Here is a 24,434-nt window from a genome sequence, read left to right on the forward strand (position 1 = left end):
CATACATTTAACCCCAGCACTCAGGAGCCGGACACAGGAGGTTCTCTGAGTTGGAAGCCAGCCAGTTAGAAGCTATGTAGTTAAGTTTCAGGATAACCAGGAGTACACAGAAAGACTCAAAAAAAAAAAAAAGTTGTACAAAGCTGCCTAACTAGTGCAATGACATGAGCTGTCACCTCTAACTTCAGTTAACATTTGTTTTGTCCCTGCTGTGCTGGGCCTTTTATATAAGCTATCTGTGCGTTTATACCCATATATACCTGTTGTCTCATTCATCTCCACAGCGGTCTGTTCACAGGTGAGGAACTGAGCAGAAAGGTAAAGTATCTTACCCAGGCACAGTCAGTAAGTGGCAGGTCTAGGAGCCCTACCAAGGGGCTACAGCAGGTAGCCAGTGTAGGGGAGGCAGAGCGTTTGCCACTTACAGTAGGCAGTCTATCCTCACAGTGTAGGTGCCTACAATCCCAGCTACTTGAGAGGCTTAGGCAGAAAGATCTCTTGAGTCCAAGACCAGGCTGGGCAATATAGTAAGACCCATCTCAATAAAAGAGAGTCTAACTGAAAGGAAGGAGGTACATTGACTGGGTGGCCAGGGAGCCGGCTCTGAGCTGTGTGTGCTGGGAGGCTCAGGAAGGAGATGGAGGTGCCAGTGCAAACACAGGTTGAGGGACACTGAACCGACTGAACTAGCCCACCAGGTGACAGCTATTACTCTTAAGGCTAAGAAAATTAACAAATTTCACCAGACGTGGTGGCGCCCACCTTTGATCCTAGCACTCAAGAGCCGAGGCCAGAGTTCAAAGCCAGCCTGGTCTACAGAGAGAGTTCCAGGACAGCCAGAACTACATAGTGAGACTCTACCTGCCTGTCCTGGAACCACTTGGCTGCTGACAGCCATCTATAACCCCTTCCAGGAGATCTGATACCTTCTCATTTCACAGGTACTAGGTACCCAGACACACATCAAGGCAAACACTCATACACAAATTGTTACAAAGCAGGGGGCTGCTTGTTCGTCTCGGCTGCCCGGCTAGCTTAGCCCCAAAATAACCACACAGAAATTGTATTCATTAAAACACTTCTTGGGGGCTGGAGAGATGGCTCAGTCGTTAAGAGCATTGCCTGCTCTTCCAAAGGTCCTGAGTTCAGTTCCCGGCAACCACATGGTGGCTCACAACGGTCTGTAATGAGGTCTAGTGCCCTCTTCTGGCCTGCAGACATACACACAGACAGAATATTGTATATATAATAAATAAATAAATAAATATTTTAAAAAAAATAAAACACTTCTTGGCTCATTAGCTCTAACTTCTTATTGGCTAACTCTTATATTTTCATTTAACCCATTTCTGTTCATCTGTATCTTGCCACATGGCTGTGGCTTACCGGGTAAAATTCTAACCTGCGTCTGTCTCAGGCAGAGGATCCATGGCTTCTCCCTGACTCTGCTTTCTTCTTCCCAGAAATAAGTCCTGTCTTTTCTGCCTACCTAAGTTCTGCCCTATTAGGCCAAGGCAGTTTCTTTATTCATTAACCAATACAAGCAACACACAGAGGGGACTCCCACATCACCTCCCCTTTTCTGTTTAGATAAAAAGGAGATTTTACATAAAATTAATAAATCTGTATAAATGTGTATAATAGATGTGCCAAAATATTTAAATGAAAAAAATGGTACAATAAACTATGGAAAAGCCTTAAGTTGTCAAGAAAAGAAAAGAACAACTCAGGCTAATTACAATACTAAAAATTGTGGCTGGGCATTAGTGGCACATGCCAATGATCCCAGCACTCAGGAGGCAGAGGCAGGCAGATCTCTGAGCTTGAGGCCAGCCTGGTCTACAGAGCAAGTTCCAGTATAGCTAGGGTTACACAGAGAAAAAAAGCGTGTGTGTGTGTGTGTGTGTGTGTGTGTGTGTGTGTGCGCGCGCGCGCGCGAGCGCTCGCACAATCTATTCTGAAATTTACAACTCCAATGAAATGGGCTTTTTTTTCAAGTCTTGCCAAGTAGTTGAGGCCAGTTTAGCCAACAGTAAGAAATAATAGAAGTTTCTCAAGAAAGGAGAGAGAAAGAGAAAATATTAATGACAATAGTCAAGGCCTAGTGGCGGCTAGCTTATTGCAGGGAACTAGAGGCAGAAGAATTAGGAGTCTGCCCTGGGGCTGCACTGTGCTTTTGTGGCCTACCTGTGATTCTGTCTCAAAAAAGGAAGGAAGATTTATTTTTTTAAAAAAAGACCCTTAGAACCTCACTATGTGGCTGCCCTAGGACTCAAACATAGGTCTCAGACTCAGATCCTCCTGCCTCAGCCTCCTAAGTGCTGGGATTAAAGGAATGCTCTACCATCCCCTGATGGGAGCCATAAGGCTGACTCCTTGGATAAAGGCCCCCTGACCCGGAGCACAAGTCAAGGGAGGAGACAACCAGCTCCACAGAGCTCTCCTGAGCAGCGTCTGTGTGAGCACACACGTATATATGAGCACAGTAAACGGTTGTAAGTGCTGTCCCTGCTGAGCTGGTGTGACAGTTGATAGTGTAGTCTGACCCCTCACAAAGCCACAGTAGGAAGTGAGGAATCTGCTTGAATATACAATGTATATTTGTATGAACATTTTTAAAAATGACAAGGTCTCACTGTGTCCTTAGAACTCCCTATGTAGACCAGGCTGGCCTCTATTGCAGAGACCCGCCTGCCTCTGCCTCCTGAGTGCTGGGATTAAAGACATGCGCCAAACAAGCCTGGCTCAAAAATATTTTGTCAATTGTGTATGGCGTACGTGTTCATAATCTCGGTACTCGGGAGGTGGAGATGAACAGATCAGAAGTCCAAGGTTCTCTTCGGTTAGTTCAGCTACATGAGACCCAGTGTTGAACAACAACAAAAAGCCTTTGATCTGCCTCCCCCGTATTAACTACCTCTGGCAGCCATTCTTCCTCACTGTCCTGCACACTCTGTTGCTGTGAAAAGGCACACTTCCTCCAACAAGGACACACCTCCTAATCCTTTTCATCCTTCCAGTCAGCCCCACTCTCTTGACTAAGCATTCAAATATATGAGCCTGTGGGGCCAGTCTTACCCAGATCACCAAGCTCATATGGTGAATTTGTGGGATGAGGTGGTTTTTGTTTTGTTTTTGAGACAGGTTTTCTTTGTATCGCGGGGTAAGTGCTGGGATTAAAGGTGCACCACTCTCACCAGCCAGCCTGATGAAGTGTTTGTTTTAACTTGTTTGTTTGTTTTGGATTTTGTTTTATTGGGACCACAGAGATGGCTCAGTGGTTAAAAGCACTTGTTGCTCTTGCAGAGGGACCTGGGTTCAGTTCCCAGCCCCTCTGTGATGCTCTCTAGCATTCTTGACTGCAGTTCTAGAGGATTTATGTCTTAGGCATTGTGCATGACTTGATAGACATATATACATGCAGACGAAACATCCACTCAAAAGAAACTGAGTCTTTTTTAAGATTTTATTAATTTTAATTATTTTAGTTTAATGTATATGTATCAGGCCCCAAAAAAAACCTAAGAATTAAATGGCTAACTGTGGTGCCTGTTAGCATGCCAAAGCACGCTGGCCTCCAGGCTCATTCGGTGTCACAACAACCTCTTTTTAGCTCTTTTCTCCCACCATCTACCCTAACCTTCTACTGCTCCTGAACTTCCCTGTGCTGGCTTCTCATTCCCTGATAACCCTGCTATTTATTAAGGCTGTGCTTCTCTCTCTCTCTCCCCCTCTCTTGGCCCCTCCCACCTTCCCTCCTAGTCTCATCTGTCCACAATCTCTTGATCTCCCCATCTCCCTCCTCTTATGGCCCTGTCCATTCTGCTAGCCATATTCAGTTTACTATTTTGACTGTCTGCTCTGGACCCTTCCAATGCCTCTGGTTGTAGTCTCCCTCATATCTACAATAAAAACTTTCCCCTCAACCATGCCCTGGAGCCATGGTGTCTTTGGTTTATAGCGTCTATCAGTGAGTAGGTATGTGTGTGAGTGCAGGTGGCGCTCTCAGAGGCCAGAGGTGTTTGGACCCCCACTATGAAGATGTGAGCAATTGGGAACCAGTGAGGAGTGCTGGGAACACACTCTGGCTCTTTGCTGTGATGCTGTCAGTGAGTGTTGAGCCTGGTGACAGACTTCTTCATGCTGAGCTTTCTTCTCCCCGCCTCCTTTTTCTCTCCTCAGGAAACACCGCCATAGCCAGCAGTGGTGATGGATGGTGGTGGCTTGAATCCCAGCATTCAGGAGGCAGAGGCAGGCAGATCTCTGAGTTCAAGGCCAGCTTGGTCTACAGAGCTAGTTCTAGGACAGAGCTGTTACACAGAGAAACATTGTCTTTGGGGGGGGGGGAGCACCATCATACTGTGACTTTTGAAGATGGGTTGGTTGAAATTTTGTTGATCACTGAAACATCTATCTAGAGTAAAGGTTCTTTTTTTAACATTTTTAAAAATGATCTATTCTTATTTTATGTGCATTGGTGTTTTGCCTGCATGTATATCCATATGAGGGTGTCAGATCCCCTGGGAGTAGAGTTACAGACAGTTGTGAGCTCCATTCAGGTGCTGGGAATTGAACCCAGGTCTTCTGGAAAAGCAACCAGTGCTCTTAACTGCTGAACCATCTCTCCAGCTCTGAAAGGTTGTTTGTTTGTTTGTTTGTTTGTTGAGACAGGGTGTCTCTGTGTAGCCTTGGTTGTCCTGGATCTTGTTCTGTAAACCAGGCTGGCCTCAAACTCAGAGGTCCACCACCCGGCAGTGAGGTTGTTAACTGGGGCTGTGCATGAACTTGAGGGCTACCCACACACCCCACACATACATTATATGTGCATTTTTCTAGGGGAGGATTCTTTGGTCTTCGCAGCTTCTCTCAGGGCTCCAGCGCCTGTTGCATCTGCTCACAGGAGCAGGCGACTCAACACAGCGGGATCTGGAGCCGTGTTCGCTCTGGAGCATTTTCCCTTGGGAGGGCACTAAGCTTTAGCTCCTTCCATCCTGTCTCTGAAAGAAGAGAGGCGTGCCCATTTCGTCATTAAGCTGGGAGCCAAGGGGCCACCTGTGGGCTTGTCCTAGCGACCCAGTAGCATTTCTCTTCTGTCCCGGCAGGTGTTCCGAATGCCAGGAATCCCTCACCAACTGGTACTACGAGAAGGATGGGAGGCTCTACTGCCACAAGGACTACTGGGCCAAGTTTGGAGAATTCTGCCACGGCTGCTCCCTGCTGATGACAGGGCCTGCCATGGTGAGCGAGCCCCTGTCCCTCCACCCCCCACCCCTGTCCACAGTCCAACAATAATCCTTTCCAGTTCTCCATGGTCAGTCACGGTTGGTCTTTTCATTAGCTAGGGCCCGTCCTTTATCATCCACTCAGCTATAGGTGTCTGCTGAGCCCTTCTTAAAAGACAGGTCTGGCCTTCCTCTGTCCTGCGAGGGCCAGAGGACCTTCTGTGATGGCTGTGCTTGGCTCACAGCGAGTGAGTTTAGATGGTGAGCAGAGACCAACGCCCGAGCAGTGTAGCGGCTCCTAGGACGTAGCAGACACCGCTGGAGCAGCTCATCAAATCAAAGGCTCACAGACACCAGCAGATGACTGCGACCCAGGGAGGGCACCAGCTGCGGCTCCTGAGTGAGAGGCTCCTCGGAGAGTCCAAGGCAGAACAGAGCATCCCCTCAGCTTCCAAGTAAAGAACAAATGACAAAAAGGTGACATCGAGTCGGGTGTGTGAAACATCCAGCAGACACTGGAAGCAGTCAGCATTCCTGATTGAGCTTTCTCCCAAAGATGAGCATCCCAGGGAACTTCCAAGTTCTCTGTAAAAATTCTTCTGCATTTTATAGCATGAACTAACAGCAGTAGCCTCTGTTGAGTGATTTCACCTTCTGCTCTCAGGACAGTGTTTTTCTTCTTGGGTTGTGCTCTCAATCTCTTCCCACCCTCTCAGAGCAAGAAGGGCAAGCCCGCTTCCAGACAAGGGATCTGGGAAGACACTTAGAGACAAATATTCTTAGGTCTGAAATGGGAGCGGGCAGCCCCACTTCCAGAGCCAGTATCTTGGGGAGCTCAAACCACACATGACAACATAGCAGTGTAATGTCTACTATACTCCTAGAGACTTTACAGTACATTGTTGGGAGTGGGAAGGTAGAGAAGAGGGGAAAAGCACAGTGTAGCGAGATGAAGCCTTAAAGGACAGGGTGACAGGTTGGGAAGAGGATGTATCTAGGTCCTGATCAGGAAACTGGATGGTGGGAACCAGAATGGACTGGCTGAGAGAGGTTCTGCTGCCTATAGCTACTCTATACAGTGAAGTTCACGCATAGACAGACCTGAAAGCCCTGTGTCGGAGGGATGGTGAGCCTTGGCAGTAGGAGTGATTACCTTGGGGGACATGTTCTCGTGACTGAGGAAACGGTTTTTTGTGGTGTCAGAAACAGCAGGAGATAGCATGTCACTTCTACAGAAACTCTAGGGCAGGGACTGACAGCTTGGGTGTTGACTGGGATCTGCAAGTCCTTACTTGTAAAGAATTGATCTTGGTGGCTGCAGTCAGCACAGCCCTGATGCAGGCCACTCACCACCACTAATTCCATCCACTCTAACAAAAGTGATAGCTCACCTCTTCCTTTTGCACTCTTCCCATCTGCTCACAGGTGGCTGGGGAGTTTAAATACCACCCAGAGTGCTTTGCCTGCATGAGCTGCAAGGTGATCATTGAGGATGGGGATGCGTATGCCTTGGTGCAGCATGCTACACTATACTGGTAAGATGTCCCTGTGTGTCCTTGCCAGTAATAGCAGCCAGGGAAGTGAGACAGGAGCGCAGGAGCAGTAGGGTGAAGGCAGCTGGAGTGGTATCCTAGGAGGACTGCTAGATAGCATCACTGCCCTCCATCCTGACCTGTCCCAGGACTTCACTCTGTCCTGTAACCCTTCCAGAGGGAGAAAATGGGTAGAAGATGCCCTCTTAGGAGCAGCCTCCTATTAGAGAAAAGGCCCTAGAGTTCACCCATATCCCTCTGTCCAACTATCTTGGTTAACAAAAGAAGTTTGCTTGGGCCCAGAGAGGGGACAAGAGTCTAGGACAAGGTTCTTACTGTGAGTTAGGCAGAGCAAGAAAACCCAGCCCATCTCATCTCCAGGCCAGGGTTCCTCCCAGTATTCTCTCTGCCCCTGTCTCGGCTTGCCACCCAGTCCTAGCCTCCTCAAGCCATCAAGACTCCTTGCATGTGACATAGTGCCTGCTGGGGGCTTCCAGGTTGGTCGGTAGGATTTCAGCTCCCTCTGTGCCCCTCTCTCCAGTGGGAAGTGCCACAATGATGTGGTGCTGGCACCCATGTTCGAAAGGCTGTCCACGGAGTCTGTCCAGGACCAGCTGCCCTATTCGGTCACACTCATCTCCATGCCGGCCACCACCGAGTGCAGACGTGGCTTCTCCGTGTCCGTGGAAAGTGCCTCTTCTAACTATGCCACCACCGTGCAAGTAAAAGAGTGAGTGTTTGGGGAGCCTTGCAGCAGAGGCTCATGGTACAAGTCCACAGGTAGTCCTCACAGGGCTCAGAACTTGTGGAGTCTCCTCCATTCTCACCTCCACCTTGCTCCTGACCTTGGTGCTTCATGTTTCTTCTGCCCAAGTTGCTTTCTACCAGATTCTTAAGGCTGCCTTCTCAGCCTTCAGGTGTCAGGTTTCAGATCATGTTTGCTCCTTGAAATCATCAGGCTTGATTAATGCATATCAGCTTGATTGTCATCTGTCCTCCCTACTTGTGGTGGTTTGAATAAGATTGGCCCCCATAGGCTCATGTATTTGAATGTTTAGGGAGTGGCTAATGGAGATGTGTCCTTGTTGGGAGGAATGTTGTAACATGAGGTCCTGCTAGTTGGGGTTTCTGTCCTGCCCAGTTCCCACAGCCGGTAAATCCCCAAAGAAAATCACACAGAGGTCTACATAAGTTATAAACTGATTGGCCCATTAGCTCAGGCTTCTTATCAACTCTTGTAACTTATATTAACCCATTATTCTTAGCTGTGTTATCCACATGGCTCAGTACCTTTTTCAGCAGGGCAGGTCACATCCTGCTTCTTCAGTGTCTAGACAGGACTGGAGGGAAGAGCTTCCTTCTTCCCAGAATACTCCTGTTCTCGTTGCCCCACCTCTACTTCCTGTCTGGTTGTCCCACCTATACTTCCTGCCTGCCTACTGGCCAATCAGAGTTTATTTAAAACATAATTGACAGAATACAGAATTGTCCCGCACTAGAATGTGTCATTGGGGGTGGGCTTTAAGGTTTCAGAAACTCAAGCCAGACCCAGTGTCAGTCTCTCTTCCTGCTGCCTGCTGATCCAAATGTAGAACTTTGACTTTTCTCTAGCGCAGTTCTGCCTGTGAGCTGCCATGCCTCCCATCATGATAATAATGGACTAAATCTCAATCTGTAAGCCAGCCCCACTGATTTCCTTTAGAAGAGTTGATGTCTCTTCACAGCGTAGAACCCTAACTGAGAGACCACTCCAACATAAACTCCAGAAGGGAACTTGCTTTGTTTGGCTCGTTCAGTACTGTGTTCAAGGGCCTGCCATTAGTAGGAAGTCATCCGTTATTGTCTTACTGGTTGCATATTTGAATGGAAGATGAAGAAAATAAAAGTCCATGACCTCAAAGAGGGTAAGATCCTTCCCTGGGTCTTGTCCAAAGATCAGAGGAGAGACTACGTCTATGGAATACCTGGCTTCATTTTTTCTGTGGGTCTGTGTAGAAGCAGAGCATCATGGCAGGGAGTGTGCTAAAACTTCCCACCTCATGGTGGCTGATGGCAGAGCATATTGGCAGCAGGGAGTGTGGTAAAACTACTCACCTCATGATGACTAAGAGAGAAAGGGAGCCCTATCAATATTGACTGTGAGGCTGGGTCTTACAGTATAGGTGGGTAATTACTAGGGTTAAGAAGTCAGGAGAAGATGAGATCTGTTCTGTAGCTTCAGTAGATAAAAAAAGGAGGAAATTGTTTGGGGTAGAGGGAGACCAATTATCTCCAGAGGTAGGTGTTTGGGACTGTTTAGTATAAGTTGATAGAGTAGCCCAAGTGGCTGTTAGTCATGGCGGACCTTGACTGTGATGGCCCAGCAGGTCCGTGAAGGACTTTAAGCAGCAAGATAACCCAGGTGGATTGACATTTGGAAGTTCACTGGTGTGGAGGCTGGAGATGAGAGAGGAAAGGCCTAGAGGTGTAGAGCAGAGGTTCCTCCAGTGATCCAGGAGAGAGATGCTGGTAACTATGGTGACGGAGAGAAAGCAGGATTCTCAGAAGTGGGTGGGGGTTGGGGGGAAGAAAGGAGGGATTTGAGGGAACTCCAAATGGGGACAATGTCCAGGCTTCTGGCTTAGGCCAATAGGTAAGGACAGTTCCCTTCATTGAGAAGAAAGCATTCTGAGATGGGCACTGTGTTTTCATGTGGGTGGCCTTAAGAGTTGTGACATAATGGGCCTTGGTGAGATTTCCCTGTACAAGCAGTCAGGTGAGTTCTCAGAATGCTTTTATCCTGCCTTAATTCCTGTCTGTCTTCAGGGTCAACCGGATGCACATCAGTCCCAACAACCGCAATGCCATCCACCCTGGGGACCGCATCCTGGAGATCAATGGGACCCCTGTCCGCACTCTGCGTGTAGAGGAGGTACAGTGTGTGTCCAGTGTGTGATGTGGGGGAGGCACACAGAACAGGCTCCCAGAAGACCTGGCTGCGGACCATCTTAGCATTGAGCCTGTGACAACTATACTGACCTTCTGGATCAACCTAACATTTCCAGGGCAGTAGAGATGGGCTGAGAGGTGGCGAGGTAACAAAATGCCAGACAGAGGGCACTGAATGACCTCTTGTGGCTAGAGGCCACCGCTAACCAAACTGAGCACTGGCTACACTGTGCTTAGACCGTTTGTGGGGACAGTAGGTAGCCTGGGGTAGGACAGGTTGTGGAGACGAACCTTACACTGCTGTTGGCCACAGGTGGAAGGTGCGATTAACCAGACAAGCCAGACGCTTCAACTGCTGATCGAGCATGACCCTGTCCCCCAGCGCCTGGACCAGCTGCGGCTAGATACCCGGCTTTCTCCCCACATGCAGAGTACTGGACACTCTCACACGCTCGGCACCCTGGACACCAAGGAGAATCAGGAGGGGACACTGAGGAGACGTTCCCTGAGGTGCTCCTGCTGTCCTACCTGTCTTGTTTATCGTCTGTCTCTCAGAGGCTATGTTGGCTTTTGGAGGCCAGCAGCCTTAGGGAACCTCGGACCAGAGACAGGATCTGAGACTTGTACAAGTTTTAAAAAAGCATTGCTCTCATCCATAATCTCAGCACTCAGGAAGCTGAGGCAGGAGGACCACCATGAGTTCAAGGCCAGCCTGGACTATAGTGTAAAATGCTGTCTCAAAGAGGACCAGGCTGTGGCTGGGTTCAGACTACTTGCTAAGCAGACAGGAGAATTTAGATCCTAAGACCCGTGTAAAAAGCCATGCATAGCTGTACACGCCATGACATGTTCCTGAAACCCCAGCACTGTTGGGAGTGGAGACAGGAGGATTAATGGACTTGCTGGCCGCCAGTTTAGCTCCAGGTTCAGGGAGAGATCTCCCAAGGGAATAAGGTGGAAAGTGAGAGAGAACATGTGATATCCTCCGCTGAGCTCTGCATGAGTGCATGCACACACACACACACACACACACACACACACACTCACACACACACTCACAAATGTGCTCTTTCCCTCTGACACATGCACAGGTTTACACACACCAAAACAGAGGATCCGGCTCTATCCATTAAACTCAAGCCATTTGGGCAGTGGTGGTGCGTGCTTTTAATCCCAGCCCTTGGGAGGCAGAGGCAGGCAGATCTACATGCGTTCAAGGTCAGCCTGGTCTACAAAGCAAGTTCCAGGACAGCCAAGAGTACACAAAGAAACTCTTGTCTCAAAAAACCAAAAATTTTTTAAAAAAGCTCAAGCTAGACAGGAAATTATAATGCCAAAAATCTTTACAATCCAACATGGGGGAAATGGGGGGGCTCATATCATATATATATATATATATATATATATATATATATATATTTATGAAAGAGATGAATAAATACCAGGCAGTGGTGGTACACACCTTTAATCCCAGTACTCGGGAGGCAGAGGCAGGCGGATCTCTGAGTTTGAGGCCAGCCTGGTCTACAGAGCAAGTTCCAAGACAGCCAGGCTACACAGAAAATCCTGTCTTGGGGAAAAAAAGAGAGAGAAGAGAGATGAACAAATAGGGAAGGGCAGTATTGTTGGGGTTGTTTCGGTTTGTTTTTTGTTGTTTTAAAATTTTACTTTTATTTCATGTGTATTCATGTGTTGTCTGCATGTGAAGGTATCGGATCCCCTGGAACTAGAGTTACAGGCAGTTCTGAGCTGCCATGTTCGTACTGGGAATTGAACCTTGGTCTTCTAGAAGAACAGCCAATGCTCCTAACCGCTGAGCCATCTCTCTAGCCTCCCCCCCTTTCTGAGACAAGATCTTTTGTTTTTCTTTTGTTTATTTTATTTTGTTTGTTTGTTTGTTTTCTTGAGACAGGATTTCTCTGTAGCTTTGGAGCCTGTCCTGGAACTAGCTCTTCTAGACCAGGCTGGTCTCAAGCTCACAGAGATCTGCCTGCCTCTGCCACCCAAGTGCTGGGATTAAAGGCGTGCGCCACCACTGCCCAGCCAAGACAAGATCTTAATATGTAGCCCTGGCTAACCTGGAACTCTAGAGACCAGACTAGCCTCGAACTCAGAGAGATCTGCCTGTTTCTGCCTCCTGAGGGCTAGGTCAAAAGCACTGCTGTGCTGTCAAACAGGTGTTTTAAGACTTGGGGACAAACATCCCCACACCTAAAGCTGGCAAAGCCCATAGAGGTGACTTAGAGGACCAGAGTCAGAAGTGCCATGTTCTCAGGCAGAAATATCCATAACGTTCTCTTACGTTTTACCCTGTTTCTCCATCTGTGATGGGGTTGCAATAAAGGTGACTGTCTCTTTGGTTCTGTAAGAGTTAAATGAAGCAAAGGAGACAAGGTACAGATCCAGGTCTGCACTCCATAAATGTGATGTACCATTAGAGTAACTAGGAACCAGATCCTTTCTCCACCCCCTGCTCAGATGAGCTGAATCAGTCAGGTCCCTGTCGTCTGGCTTCTGTCGGAAACACGACCTCTCCCCAGATCACCCTGACAGCCGCTTGGCCTTGGCCAGCATGACTGAGGAGAGGCAAAGCAGCAGGGGCAGAGGGCAGGAAAGGGTGAGGAGTGCAGTGGCTGGAGAGCTGCCCAGAGAAGCCGCGTGCAGGAACAGGCAGCTCCCTTGCATTCGCCGTAGGCATGGAAAGCATGAGGCAGCACAGCGAAGAGCAGGGGCAAGAAAGCTGGCAGCACAGGATGGTGTCCTCATTGTCGGCCCTCAGTAAGATGAAGAACCAGTCACCAGCCGTTGCTGTAACTGACTGCTTTTGAAAATGTAAATACGGTGGCTTTATTGCCATAAAAATCATATGTTTATTATCTTAAAATGTAAGCAGTACAGGCAGGTACAGATTTATTCAAAATTTGATCTAAAATGCATTTGTCCCTTTTATAGATGGAGCTTTCCATCACTGTATGGTACCTTGAATCAAGCAGGAATGGATTGCTATCTACAGTGCTGTTGTGTCCGGAGTATCATAAGCTAGTAGACTATAGTTAATCATCTATGTGAAGTTCTTTGTCCATACACACACATATGCACGCGCATGTGCACACACAAATGCACAGCGCTGCACTTCGCAGTGCTAGGTCTGAAATCCAGGGCTGCATACATGCGAGGTGGGTAATTCACCACTGAGATATAGCTCTAGTCTCCAGATTTCCCATTTTGAATGTATTTTTACTATGATTAATACTGTCTGCAGTTCCCAAATAGCATATCTGTCTGATATAAGAGTTCCCTTCCCCCAGGGAACCACAACTACAGACACCGGAGTGACCAGGTATACCTCAGTGTCTCCCTGTTGCGGTGTCTTGCTGAGTCTCTACAGCCTGCCTTTGCCCATCCTTAGGCGCAGTAACAGCATCTCCAAGTCTCCTGGCCCCAGCTCTCCCAAGGAGCCCCTGCTCCTCAGCCGTGACATCAGCCGCTCTGAATCCCTGCGCTGTTCCAGCAGCTACTCACAGCAGATCTTCCGGCCCTGCGACCTGCTCCACGGGGAGGTCCTGGGCAAGGGCTTCTTCGGGCAGGCCATCAAGGTGAGCACAGCCTCTGGACTCTGCCGCCGCCGCCACCTTCCTTTTCCTTTTCTTTGTTTCGTTGTGTGTGTGATGTCTGTGTGGGTACATGCGGGTGCTGTAGTGCCGTGGCACACATAGGGAGGCCAGAGGGCCCTGCAGCAGGTCTGTCCTCTCCTTCCACCTTCACCTGTGTTCTGAGGCTGCAGCTCTGGTCGTCAGGCTTATACAGCAAGTTCCTTTGCCTGCCGAGCCACCTTGCTAGGTCTCTCACACTTTTTTCAGCGAATCTACCTTACAGTGCCACACTGCGACCCTGTAGGACACTCGGCCTTCCTGGCTGTGAGTGATGGTATCTGAAGTAGCCTTTCTGTCCCCGCACAGCCACCTAAGAGCAGCACTGCTGCTCTAGTGAGCTTGGGCTCTGGAAACCCAGGTTAGATCCAGGTCCCTAGCCCTCACCAGTCTGTAAGGGTGTGTGTATCAGGTGCCCACAGGCCCCAGGGCGGGGCATGCCACCAGGTAAAGGCTCCTACCACCCTGGTGAACTCAGGAACTAACCTTTCTCTCTTTCTCTCCTCCTCCTCTGCTGAGAGCTGGGAGGGGGGGTCAGGTAAGCCGAGTATCTCAGCTTTCCAGGTAGCCAGACTGGAAGCCTCACCTCTGACCCACCCGGTCCCCTGGAGCATGTCTGTGGCACTGACACCCTGCCCCTAGTCTGTTCGTCCAGGGGACTCACTTCTGTGCCGGATGAGCAAAACCCCTGCTTGGCTTGGCAGCGTGTCCCCCCTTCCTCAGTTTCCTCTTCTGGAGTCCTGGCTTTCCTCTGTGCATGCCTGGCATCTAGGGGAGAAGACACATGTCCTTCCTGAGTCCCCCCATCCCCTGCTTTGTCCTATACACATGAACTCTGGGCAATCTGCTGTGGCTTAGTATGTCCTCCAAGGAATGGGGGTGCACCACAACGATTTCCTTTGCTTTTTTCCCCCGGTGCTGGAGGTCAGACCCTGGACCTTGAGCATGCCAGCTAAGTTCTCTGCCACCGAGTGCCTCCCTTGGCCCACAGACGTTCACAGTCCCCCCAGAACTGGTCTCTGCACTGTTAACACATGCCCTTCCTGTAGGTGACTCACAAAGCCACAGGCAAAGTGATGGTCATGAAGGAGTTAATCCGTTGTGATGAGGAAACACAGAAGACTTTCCTGACCGAGGTAAGGAAAGGGGTTGGACTTTCCATCAGACTTACGCTTGTAGCTACTCGAGGGGCTGAAGCAAGAGGCTCCTGGCCCCGAACTGGCCAGATGTGGCGTCATGAGACCCTGTTCAGAAAAGAAAGCGAGATGTAAGTGTGGGAAGTTTGCTGCCTCTGTTGCAAAAGGGAGAAACCTACAAATACACTTTTGTTTTTGTTTTTGTTTTTGTTTTCCCCAAAAGAAATCGTGGCTGCCAGACCTAGTGGCCCAGCCCTGCCACTCCAGCTGCCAAGGGGGCTGAGGCAGGAGGATTGGAAGTGCCTGGCTAGCCTGAGCAACATAATGAGGTTGTCTCAAAACAGAAAATATAAGTGGGGAGGGGCTGGAGAGATGATGGCTCAGCGGTTAAGAGCACTTGTGTGCACGGAGGACCCAGGTTCTGTTCTCAGCACCCACATGGTGGCTCACAACCATCCATAACTCCAGTTCCAGGGATCTGAGGCCCACACTGACCTTCTCTAGCACTAGGCACACACGTGGTACACATACATACATGAAGGCAAAACACTCATGCATATATGTTCTAAATAATTAAGGGTTGGGCTAGGGATAACTCAGTAAGAGAGTGCCAGCAGAACAGCACAAGGCTCTGGGTTCCATTAAGAGACAGAGGAGGAGGGAGGGACAAAGAGCAGGGACGGAGTCGGGGGAGGATGAAGAGAAAGAGAGATTTATCTTCAACCACTACTTTATTTCTTTAAAGAACTGAAAGTTGCTTTTGTCTCACTCTTTCTTTTATTACTACTTTTTTATGTGTATGGATGTTTTGTCTGCATGTATATATACACACCAGAAGAGGGCATCAGATCCCACGGGACTAGAGTTATAGACAGTGAGTGTTAGGGATTGAACTGGGGTCTTCTGTACAAGCAGCCAGGCTCTTAAACTCTGAGCCATCTCCCCAGCCCTCGACCATTGTTTTAAAGTGTGAGGGGAGATCTAGGTGTGATAATGCACACTTTTAGCCCAGCATCCTTAAAGGCAGGCAGATCTCTGAGTTCAAGGCCAGCCTTGCCTACATAATGAGCCCCAAGCCAGTGGCAGACAGATCTCTGTGAGTTCGAGGCCAGCCTGGTCTACAGAGTGAGTTCCAGGACAGCCAGAGCAATGCAAAGAAACCCTGTCTCGAAAAACAAAAAACAAACAAAGAATAATAATAAATAAATAAATGAGAAAGAAGGGAAGGAGGAAAATGACCAAGGGGAATGTCCCTTCTAAAGGAGTGCCTCTGTTCAGTGAACACTCACTAAAGACGGTACAAGCCAATGGAAGGATGCGATTCAGGTGGTGGGGGTGATTGAACACATCAGTTAATACACATGCTGTTATGATCCCCACCAAACACCCTGAAGTGGGACTCCAGGGAACAGATACCCCATCCTATGACCATCTAGTTTATACCGCCCCTCCTACCTTAGGTAGCTGCAGCTGGGTTCACCAGTGGTCCGGGTCACCACAGGCCTTGGTCTCATTCTTGGACCCTCCTCCCCTAGCTCCCCAGAGCACTCCTAGAAAAGCAAGGCAGTGGGTGGACCCGTGAGGCTTTCCCACCTGTGTGATGCTCTGCCCCTCCCCGCCCCCCCAGGTGAAAGTGATGCGAAGCCTAGACCACCCTAACGTGCTCAAGTTTATTGGTGTTCTGTACAAGGACAAGAAGCTAAACCTGCTGACTGAGTACATCGAGGGGGGCACACTGAAGGACTTTCTGCGCAACGTGGTGAGCACATGGCCCCATAGTCACGAAGAGCCTTGGCGGGTTACCAGAGGGACACCGGTGCCCATTACCCAGGGACCTTGCTTTGCCCTCAAAGGAGTATACTGGGAGGGACTGAAAGGTTTCTATGGCACACATGCTGACCCATGGAGCCCAGACCATGAGCTGGAGAGGACACCTCTTATGGACATTCTCCTACCCTGCAGGACCCGTTCCCCTGGCAACAGAAGGTCAGGTTTGCCAAAGGCATCTCCTCTGGAATGGTGAGTCCTACCACCAGCCTTGCCCGTGGGTAGAGTGAGGTGCAGGGATCGCAGACTGCTCTGGAAGCCAGATACCCACTGTGTGGGATGCAGCATTCAGCAGCTATTCATTGAGTTTCTTTCAATGCCAAGGAAATTCTGGCCAGCTACTGCCTTTCAGCCAGCAATCTAATTCTCAAAGGATTCCAAATCTCTTTAACGGCAAACAAGGCATGAACAAGGCAAATCATAGCACAGGGTACCCTGACCTTGCTGCCAAAGAGCTGTTGGGGTGCGAAAGGTCCTTGAGTAAACACAGGACCTCACTGCCTAGAAAATAGGAAGTGGAGGAGGAAGAAACAAGTTCTAGATGAATTCTGAAGAGTCAGAAGTACATTAAGGTTTCTAGAGACAAAGAGGCCCCAAGTTTTAGTAATGACAGCAGCAGACCGGGAAGAGAGAAGAGTGAATGGGGTGGATTATGGGCATGAGTCTAGCAGTCCTCACAGCTTACGAGTCCTGATGGAATGAGCACTTCCACAAGGCAGGCACTGTGCGGGGGCCAGCACCCAGGAAGGCTATTCCTCCCGTAACCTTTGTGTCAAGTTGAGATGTGGAGTAGAAAGGGTCAGGGTTGGGATCCTGGGCTTGTCAGTGACCCCTCCACACCTGAGGTTTTAGCATTGCTCCTCACATGGGGGCTCACACAGTATCAGTCTGGAAGAGAAGGCTGGAGGCAGTAAGGAGCCATGTGTATCAGCTACTAAGGATTCTAGATTTATAGATAGATCATCAGGAAGACCGGGGAGGGGGGTGTTGTGAACAGAACTGGGCTTTCGCCAAGGTGTTAGGGTGGAGTTGAGGAAGCCTTAAGCAGAGAGAATAGGTTAGAGGCCATGAAAACATTTCAGGTTTGTGTAATTAAGGTAATGGCAGTGGGGAGGCAGGGTGGGGTCAGAATGGAGAGACTGGCTGGCAGTGAGGAAACGTTGTAAGGCTAGCAGTCGGGTAGCCTCATGGCCCCTAGAATGGTGCTGCCACTTACCAAGCAGTGATGGTCAGGGACAGGATCGGGAAAGCTGCAGTTGTTGCCTGTCAGCAGAACATCCCAGCATGCCTTGGGCAGGAATTTGGGGGTGGTCACCTAGTTATCCGAAGAGAAGAGGCAGCTAGAGCTCTGTGACGGAGAGGTATACAGACTGAAGCAGTGTGGTCAGCACATGAGCAGATGGCTTTATGCTGGGTATTTGTGGCGCACGCCTTTAATCCCAGCACTCGGAAGGCAGAGGCAGGTGGATCTCTGTGAGTTCGAAGCCAGCCTGGTCTACAAGTGCTAGTGCCAGGACAGCCAGGGCTACACAGAGAAACCCTGTCTTGAAAAACTTTTAAATAAAAGATAACTTTGAAAGGACTGACCCTGAGGAGGCTGGAAGAGAAACTCAAACACACAAGGGGTATCAGGGGGAGCATGGAGAGGAATAGACAGCCTTTGGGGGCGGGTGCAGGCAGCCAGGGCATGTAGTCCAGCTATAGGAAGACCTCTGTGGGCCTGGGAACAGTAAGACAGTCTACAGGGGCTTAGGGAAGGGGGCAGTGTACCTTCCACACTGGCAGGAGAGAGAGAAAGAAAAAAGTTTCTAAGAGTGACAAGAGAATGTCTAGCAAAACTAGCTTAGAACAATTTGGACAGGAAGAGGGAGGGGACTAAAGTCCAGACAGACAGACGGATGGAGTCTCAGGGGAGGTGAGTCAGGAGGCCATTTCTTCCCCATCACAGACAGGAAAGCTCCAAAGGGGCTGAAGCCAGACACTGGAGGAGGAGGAAGGAGCAGTGTGTCTGAGGGCACTCCCTTTAGGCTGCCTCAGTCTAAGTAAAAAGGATGGAAGGATGGAAGCTCATGCCAGGAGAGTTGGAGACTATAGGGAAAACCTGGACAGGAGCTGGCTGCTCTCTGCTGGTGTGGGGACCCAAGCATGGCTTGGAGGCGGGGATGGGAAGCTGAACAAGCTTCCAGGGACACTAGGGTGGCTGGGGTTGAGGGAAGGGAAGCTGGGCAGGCCTGGCCTGGGAAAACAGGCTCGTTGGCCACAGTCCAGAGCCAGGGTCTGTCTGGCTCCATGGCTCCTGCTTCTGTTGCAGGCGTATTTGCACTCCATGTGCATCATCCACCGGGATCTGAACTCACACAACTGCCTCATCAAGTTGGTACGTCCCCGTTCCTGCCCGAGCTGTGGACACACCACCTAGGGGCTTCTGCGTCAGTTTTCTGGAAGCTCTCTGATGTGTGCATACATGCAGGAACAATCTCTCTCTCTCTCTCTCTCTCTCTCTCTCTCTCTCTCTCTCTCTCTTACATACACACACACACACACACACACACACACACACACGGTAGCAGTCCTTGAAATCATTTTATTAGAAAGGATCAGCTTGCTTGTCTGGCAGACAGAAAGCTCTGGGCTCAACCCAGAGCTTTCACACTAATTTAGTGTGTCAGGTTTGGTGGGGATAGGGGTTGTATTTCTTATCTGTGTGTATGTAGAGCTCTAGCCCACTGCCGGGTCTTGTCTTGTAACAGGCCCCTAAAACAGTTGCTAACCCCATTCTACCGCACTGACACCTGCGGGATCTGAGGCTGCAGTGGCCAGTTTGAGGCCAGCCTTCCTCCCTCAGCCCTCAGTTAGTTGTTCCCATGTTGTTTCTCCTGCTGAGTTCCCTCTGAACCAACATAAAATAATCTTACCCCTTTTTTCACAACTACTCCACAGCTCTCCCCGGTCCTTTGCCTGACCTTTTCTCTTAACCTATTCTGGCAACCACAAGTCATTTTTAAGAACAAGACAAAATCCTGACCCACCTGAATGCACTCCGAAGGCTCCCAGAATGTCACCTGTCCAGGGCTCCTCCCTCTTTAGCCTGGAATCTGCTGTGGCCAGATATCAGACTTCCAGGAAAAGACCCACAAAGGCCCAACCACTCCCTCTCTGTAGAACTTTCCGTGTGACCCTCCTTTGCTATGTAGCCACTCCCCTTGTCAGTGACCTTTCTGGCCTATGCCCACACCCCAGGGACAGGCCAGAGAATGTTCTGCCAAATTCTTACCTGGCCCTTGTTTGGTCAGGACAAGACTGTGGTGGTAGCAGACTTCGGGCTGTCACGTCTTATAGTGGAAGAGAGGAAAAGGCCCCCAGTAGAGAAGGCTGCCTCCAAGAAACGCACCTTACGAAAGAGTGACCGCAAGAAGCGCTACACTGTGGTGGGAAATCCCTACTGGATGGCCCCCGAGATGCTGAATGGTGAGTTCTGGTGGGAAATTGAGGGCCATAAGCTGGGGAAGCCTGCTAAGGACAGACACTCAGTAGGGGATGGGGTTTCTTTTAAGCCTCAGCCAAACCAGACCTAATAAATTCCTTCCTTCCAGACTCAGCTGTGGCAGCATGCCATCCTGGGCATCAGGTGAAACCTGACTAGCTTTTGTCTCCAAAGGGTAGCTAAGTGCCAGGTCATTTGGTGCTCCAGATCAAGAACTGAAGTGTAGTGCCCCCTGGTGGATGCTGGCCTGCATTCTTGAAAAGCAGTGGGGTTGCCAGACTTTGGAAACTGTTGGAAACAGCCTTTCCGTGGCTCACAGCCAGAGCCTGGATGAACCTGAACCTGGGTGCAGTTCTTTCTGCCATACAGCTGCATCCTGAGGAATGTGTTACAAGCCCCCAGGCAGGCCACCCGAGACCGTAAAGATGGTTTCCAAGCGATGCCCATCTCGGGATGCCTTTATGGTGTTCTAGCCCTAGTTCTTGGCTGTGGCTTGACTTGACCCAGTACAGAGCAGGTAAGAGACATGACCTTAAGCCTGTTTTCTTCTCTTCCTCAAGGCAAGAGCTACGACGAGACAGTGGATGTCTTCTCTTTTGGGATCGTTCTCTGTGAGGTGAGCGCCGGCTCAGAGGCCCTGCCTGCCTCAGATCTGAGCTCTCCTGGAAGTGAACAGTTTGCCACAAAATCAGCAGTTAGGCTGCAGCATAGCTCAGTATCTCTCCAAGCACTTGGTCAAGCAGTCACATCAGACAGCTTTTGTGACTCCTACAAAGTTATGAGTGGGAGAGGAGGGTCAAACAATGGTGGAACAATGAAAGTTTCTTACCCATCACTTCCTTCAGGAGATGGCGATAGAATAGCTGTCAGTACAGAAAACTAAGCTGCTGCTAACGGACTTCAGACATTAATCAGACCCAGCCCCTCACCCTGTAGAGCCTTGCCCTGGTAGAGGACATAGCTACAAAGGGACATGGACAGGGTGGGGTAAATGGAAGCTTCTAGCTTTCGGGTACTAGTTACCAGCATTGCTTCTGCTGCAGGGAGGCTTCTTCTAAACCCTCCTCATTAGCCAGACTCCTAGTGCATGGAGAGGTTGGGATTAGCAAGATGAAGAGAGATGGGGACACGAGGCTGCCCTCTAGCGTAGGTTAGGTTTTTGCTACTTCTCCTGCCATGTGTCTGCGGCCTCTGTAGACCCTCCTGACCAGCTGTCTTCTCGCCTGCAGATCATTGGGCAGGTGTATGCTGATCCTGACTGCCTGCCCCGCACACTGGACTTTGGCCTCAATGTAAAGCTTTTCTGGGAGAAGTTTGTCCCAACAGACTGCCCCCCAGCCTTCTTCCCCCTGGCTGCTATCTGCTGCAAACTGGAGCCTGAGAGCAGGTTGGTGGCTCATCCTTCCTCCCAACATACAGTCCCAAGGTCCCGAGATGCTCGCTTTAGTGATCCCACGCCCTTCCCTGGCACAAGCAGTGGCAGAAACCTTGAGCTCGAGGGTAAACTGCTAACCACTGAAGCCATTTGATAGCTCTGACATGCCACATTAGGGGAAAGATGGAGCGAGTTCCAGGACAGCCAGAGCTACAGTGAGGCGCTATCTAAAGGGGGAGAGGGCGAGGATATCACCCTGTACAGCACTTGGCTAGAATGTCCAGGGCCCTGGGTTCTATCCCCAGTACCACATAGGCAGGTGCACACCTAACACACGTGAAGAGGAGGTACCTAGAGAAGGACTATGAGACCTGTACATAAAGCACCTAACTGAATAATAAAAATAGACTTAGAAGCTGCCTAAGTTACTTTTCAGTTGCCACGACAAAACACCATGACCAAGGCAACTTATAAAAGAAAGCACTTGGCTGGGTTTTTGCTGATGGTGTCAGAGTCCATGTCATCATGGAGGGGATTGTGGCAGCAGGCAGGTAGACCTATGGCACTAGAGCATTATCTGATCCACAGCAGGGTCTGGCTTGGGCTTTTGAAACCTCAAAGCCCTGTGACACACCACCTGCCCCAGCAAGGCCACACGTCCTAATCCTTCCAGAACAGTTCATCAGACATGAGCCTGTGTGAGCTCACTGTAACCACCACAGGAGCCAAGGATGCAGCTTGGTGATAGAGCTCTTCCCATCCCTGACACATGTTCTTTTTGGGGTCCTCACAATCTTTCTGTTTGCAGATTTGTTTTTGAGACCATGTCTCATGTAGCCCACATTGGTTCAAATTAGATATATAATTGAAAATGACCTTGAACCTCCAGCTCTCTTGCCTCTACCTCCTCCATGCTAGGACTATCATGCCCCGTTAATATGCTGAGAATTGAACTCGGGGCTTTGTGGATGGTAGGTAAGCACCATACCAGCTGGGCCACATCACCAGCACCGAAATGTTCGTTTAGTAAGTGCAAAAGTCCAATCTAACCATTGATTGTCGCCTCCACTCAGAAGACATGAAAGGGCTTCTTTTCCCTATGGATGTTTTTGTCCTAGGCCAGGACCTCTAGCCTGGCTAGACGTCTCATAGCGTTACCTTTTATATTTACAGCAAGAGGTTAAAGGGCTCATAGACCCAGGAAACAGCTGAGAGCCAGCCCTGTGTCCTCCCCTCCATGCTCACAGGCTCCCTCTCTTGTCATCCCTTTTCTTTGTAGACCGGCATTCTCAAAGCTGGAGGACTCCTTTGAGGCACTGTCTCTGTACTTGGGAGAGCTAGCCATCCCACTGCCCGCAGAGCTGGAAGAACTGGACCACACTGTGAGCATGGAGTACGGCCTGACCCGGGACTCGCCACCCTAACCCTGGTCCATCCCCCTGCAGGGGGACATTCCACAGCCAGCATTGCCCCCTCTGCGCCCTGTCCTTGCTAGGAGCAGGACTGTCTAGGCTTCCTGTGGATTGACGGCTTGCTTAGAAGCAGAATAAGCCATCCCTACTACCTCCCCAGGAGGCATGCGGGTGCAGGGAAACAGTTCTCCACAGGTGCTGGGCCTGGTTACTCTCTGTAAATCCAACACTCGCCTGAAAGCTGTGAAGAAGATAAAGAGAGCCTGGATTCTAGACCAGTCTGTTACTAGGGACTACCTGGGACCTTTGCGGCAGTGAGATTCTGGGAGGCTGTAGCTTTACACTAATCAACATGGCCTGGGCCTGCTGGGCAGGATGACAGATGAACTGGCCTGAGGGCTCTGGAGTCTGGTCCAGCAAGGTGCAGAACTTCAAGCAGTAGTTTGAGTGACAACCAAGAGCCTTCAGAGCATGCCAAGTGGCAGCAGTGATTCCTCCTCCACTCCAGGCCCTGCCCTCTGGAGCAGGTTCTCAAGAGTCTCTTAGTATGTGGCAAAACCCACAAGATCCAGAAAAAGGACTGGTTCTGCTCACCGGCCCAGGGACCACATCAGTGTGTGGGAGTTTCCACTTCAACGTCCTGTCTCAACAAGCAGCCACTCACAAAAGCACCAAAGAAGCTGGGGCTGGAGAGAAGGAGGTCCTGCCCTTTAAAAAGCCCCATATCCTGGCTGGTGGGCTTAGTCCAATGCTAGATGGGTTCTGGAGGCCATGTGGTCTGTCTCAGACTTTGGGTCTAAGCAGGGAAAGGGGAGGCCCGTCAATTTCTTGGCATCCTTGTGGCAGCTACTGCACATCTCTAGCATGTCCGCTCCAGGCAGCAACTTGGGACAGGAACTGGTGGCTGTTGAGTCCCAAAGCTGAGATACGAAGAGAGTTCCCTGAGCTGGGCCCTCTTGATTCTACCTCCCTTGTTGTGGGCCCAGCTCTTGCTTCCTGAGCCACACTCCAGGGCCACGGGCATTGGAAACCCTCAGGGTACCTTCCACCCCTGGCTGCCAGGTATCCAGGGACTCTCCAGCTCACACCGTATTTGACAAATTGGGAGTGGGTTTGGTTATAAATACAATGTGTGGTGGGTTGTACTGGTAAGGGGATCTGGAGAGTGGTTGCTGTTATTAGTTTTTCTCTATTGGGTGACATGTGAAATACTGTACATAGACAAGATGAACTGTGGGGTGGGAAGTCATCTTTGGTCACTTTACTTACTGTGTGGACTGTCCTTGTGTGTGGAGTTTGCAAACTTGCTGTAGGGGAGTCCTGAACTCCCAGCATGGTACAGCATCCTGCAACTGGTTACGCTTGAACTGTCCCCAGCAAGTGTGGGAGTGGTGGGCCTGAGCTGGGCCGTGAAGCAGACTAAATAAATTAAGTGGTTAACATAGCGAAGGCGCTGAGAGTGGAAAAGTAACTCAGGGCCTGGAGGAGTTGGAGATAGTAAGCCCTTAAAAGCAGTTACTGTTTTTGCAGAAGACCAAGGTTTGGTTCCCAGCACCCACATGATGGGTGTTTTGGGGGCACTCCAGTTTTAGGGGCAGTCAGCACCTCTTCTCATATCTGTGAGCTCCTGCACACATGCAGTACACATATATATTCCCAGGTACAGATACACTTATCAAATTTTGTTTAAAAAATTTTAAAGAAACATTCATCTGACCACCTCCAGATCCAAGCCACATAAGTGCTCACATCAGGGAATTCTCAGTCTCAAGTTGAATCCCCTCCCCTGGACAGCAAACCTTCCGAGGTCATGCACATCCACTTGAGGTAGCCTTCTCTGTGGAGCAGGTCAGTGGCCTCATTTTAGT

The 24,434-nt window shown here is 49.9% G+C and overlaps 1 protein-coding gene across 2 annotated transcripts in view; it reads left to right on the plus strand.

Moving 5' to 3' along the window:
- LOC121459809 (LIM domain kinase 2) overlaps nt 1-23,993 on the plus strand; it is a 67,680-nt gene extending 43,687 nt beyond the window's left edge. For both annotated transcript variants that reach the window (XM_041669832.1, XM_041669833.1), the window contains 14 exons: nt 5,103-5,238; nt 6,648-6,757; nt 7,296-7,484; nt 9,560-9,665; nt 9,996-10,192; nt 13,092-13,278; nt 14,382-14,468; nt 16,096-16,227; nt 16,431-16,487; nt 18,607-18,672; nt 19,589-19,763; nt 20,340-20,395; nt 21,009-21,166; nt 22,434-23,993. In XM_041669832.1, coding sequence (XP_041525766.1) covers nt 5,103-5,238; nt 6,648-6,757; nt 7,296-7,484; nt 9,560-9,665; nt 9,996-10,192; nt 13,092-13,278; nt 14,382-14,468; nt 16,096-16,227; nt 16,431-16,487; nt 18,607-18,672; nt 19,589-19,763; nt 20,340-20,395; nt 21,009-21,166; nt 22,434-22,578 — 1,801 coding nt within the window. In that variant the 3' untranslated portion in view covers nt 22,579-23,993. The remainder of the gene's footprint in view (nt 1-5,102; nt 5,239-6,647; nt 6,758-7,295; nt 7,485-9,559; nt 9,666-9,995; nt 10,193-13,091; nt 13,279-14,381; nt 14,469-16,095; nt 16,228-16,430; nt 16,488-18,606; nt 18,673-19,588; nt 19,764-20,339; nt 20,396-21,008; nt 21,167-22,433) is intronic.
- Nucleotides 23,994-24,434: the final 441 nt, after the last annotated feature.

Source organism: Microtus oregoni, unplaced genomic scaffold, assembly GCF_018167655.1.
Source record: "Microtus oregoni isolate MIOR12 unplaced genomic scaffold, Mior012 000019F_ref0000042, whole genome shotgun sequence".
In the NCBI taxonomy this organism is placed as follows: Eukaryota; Metazoa; Chordata; class Mammalia; order Rodentia; family Cricetidae; genus Microtus; species Microtus oregoni.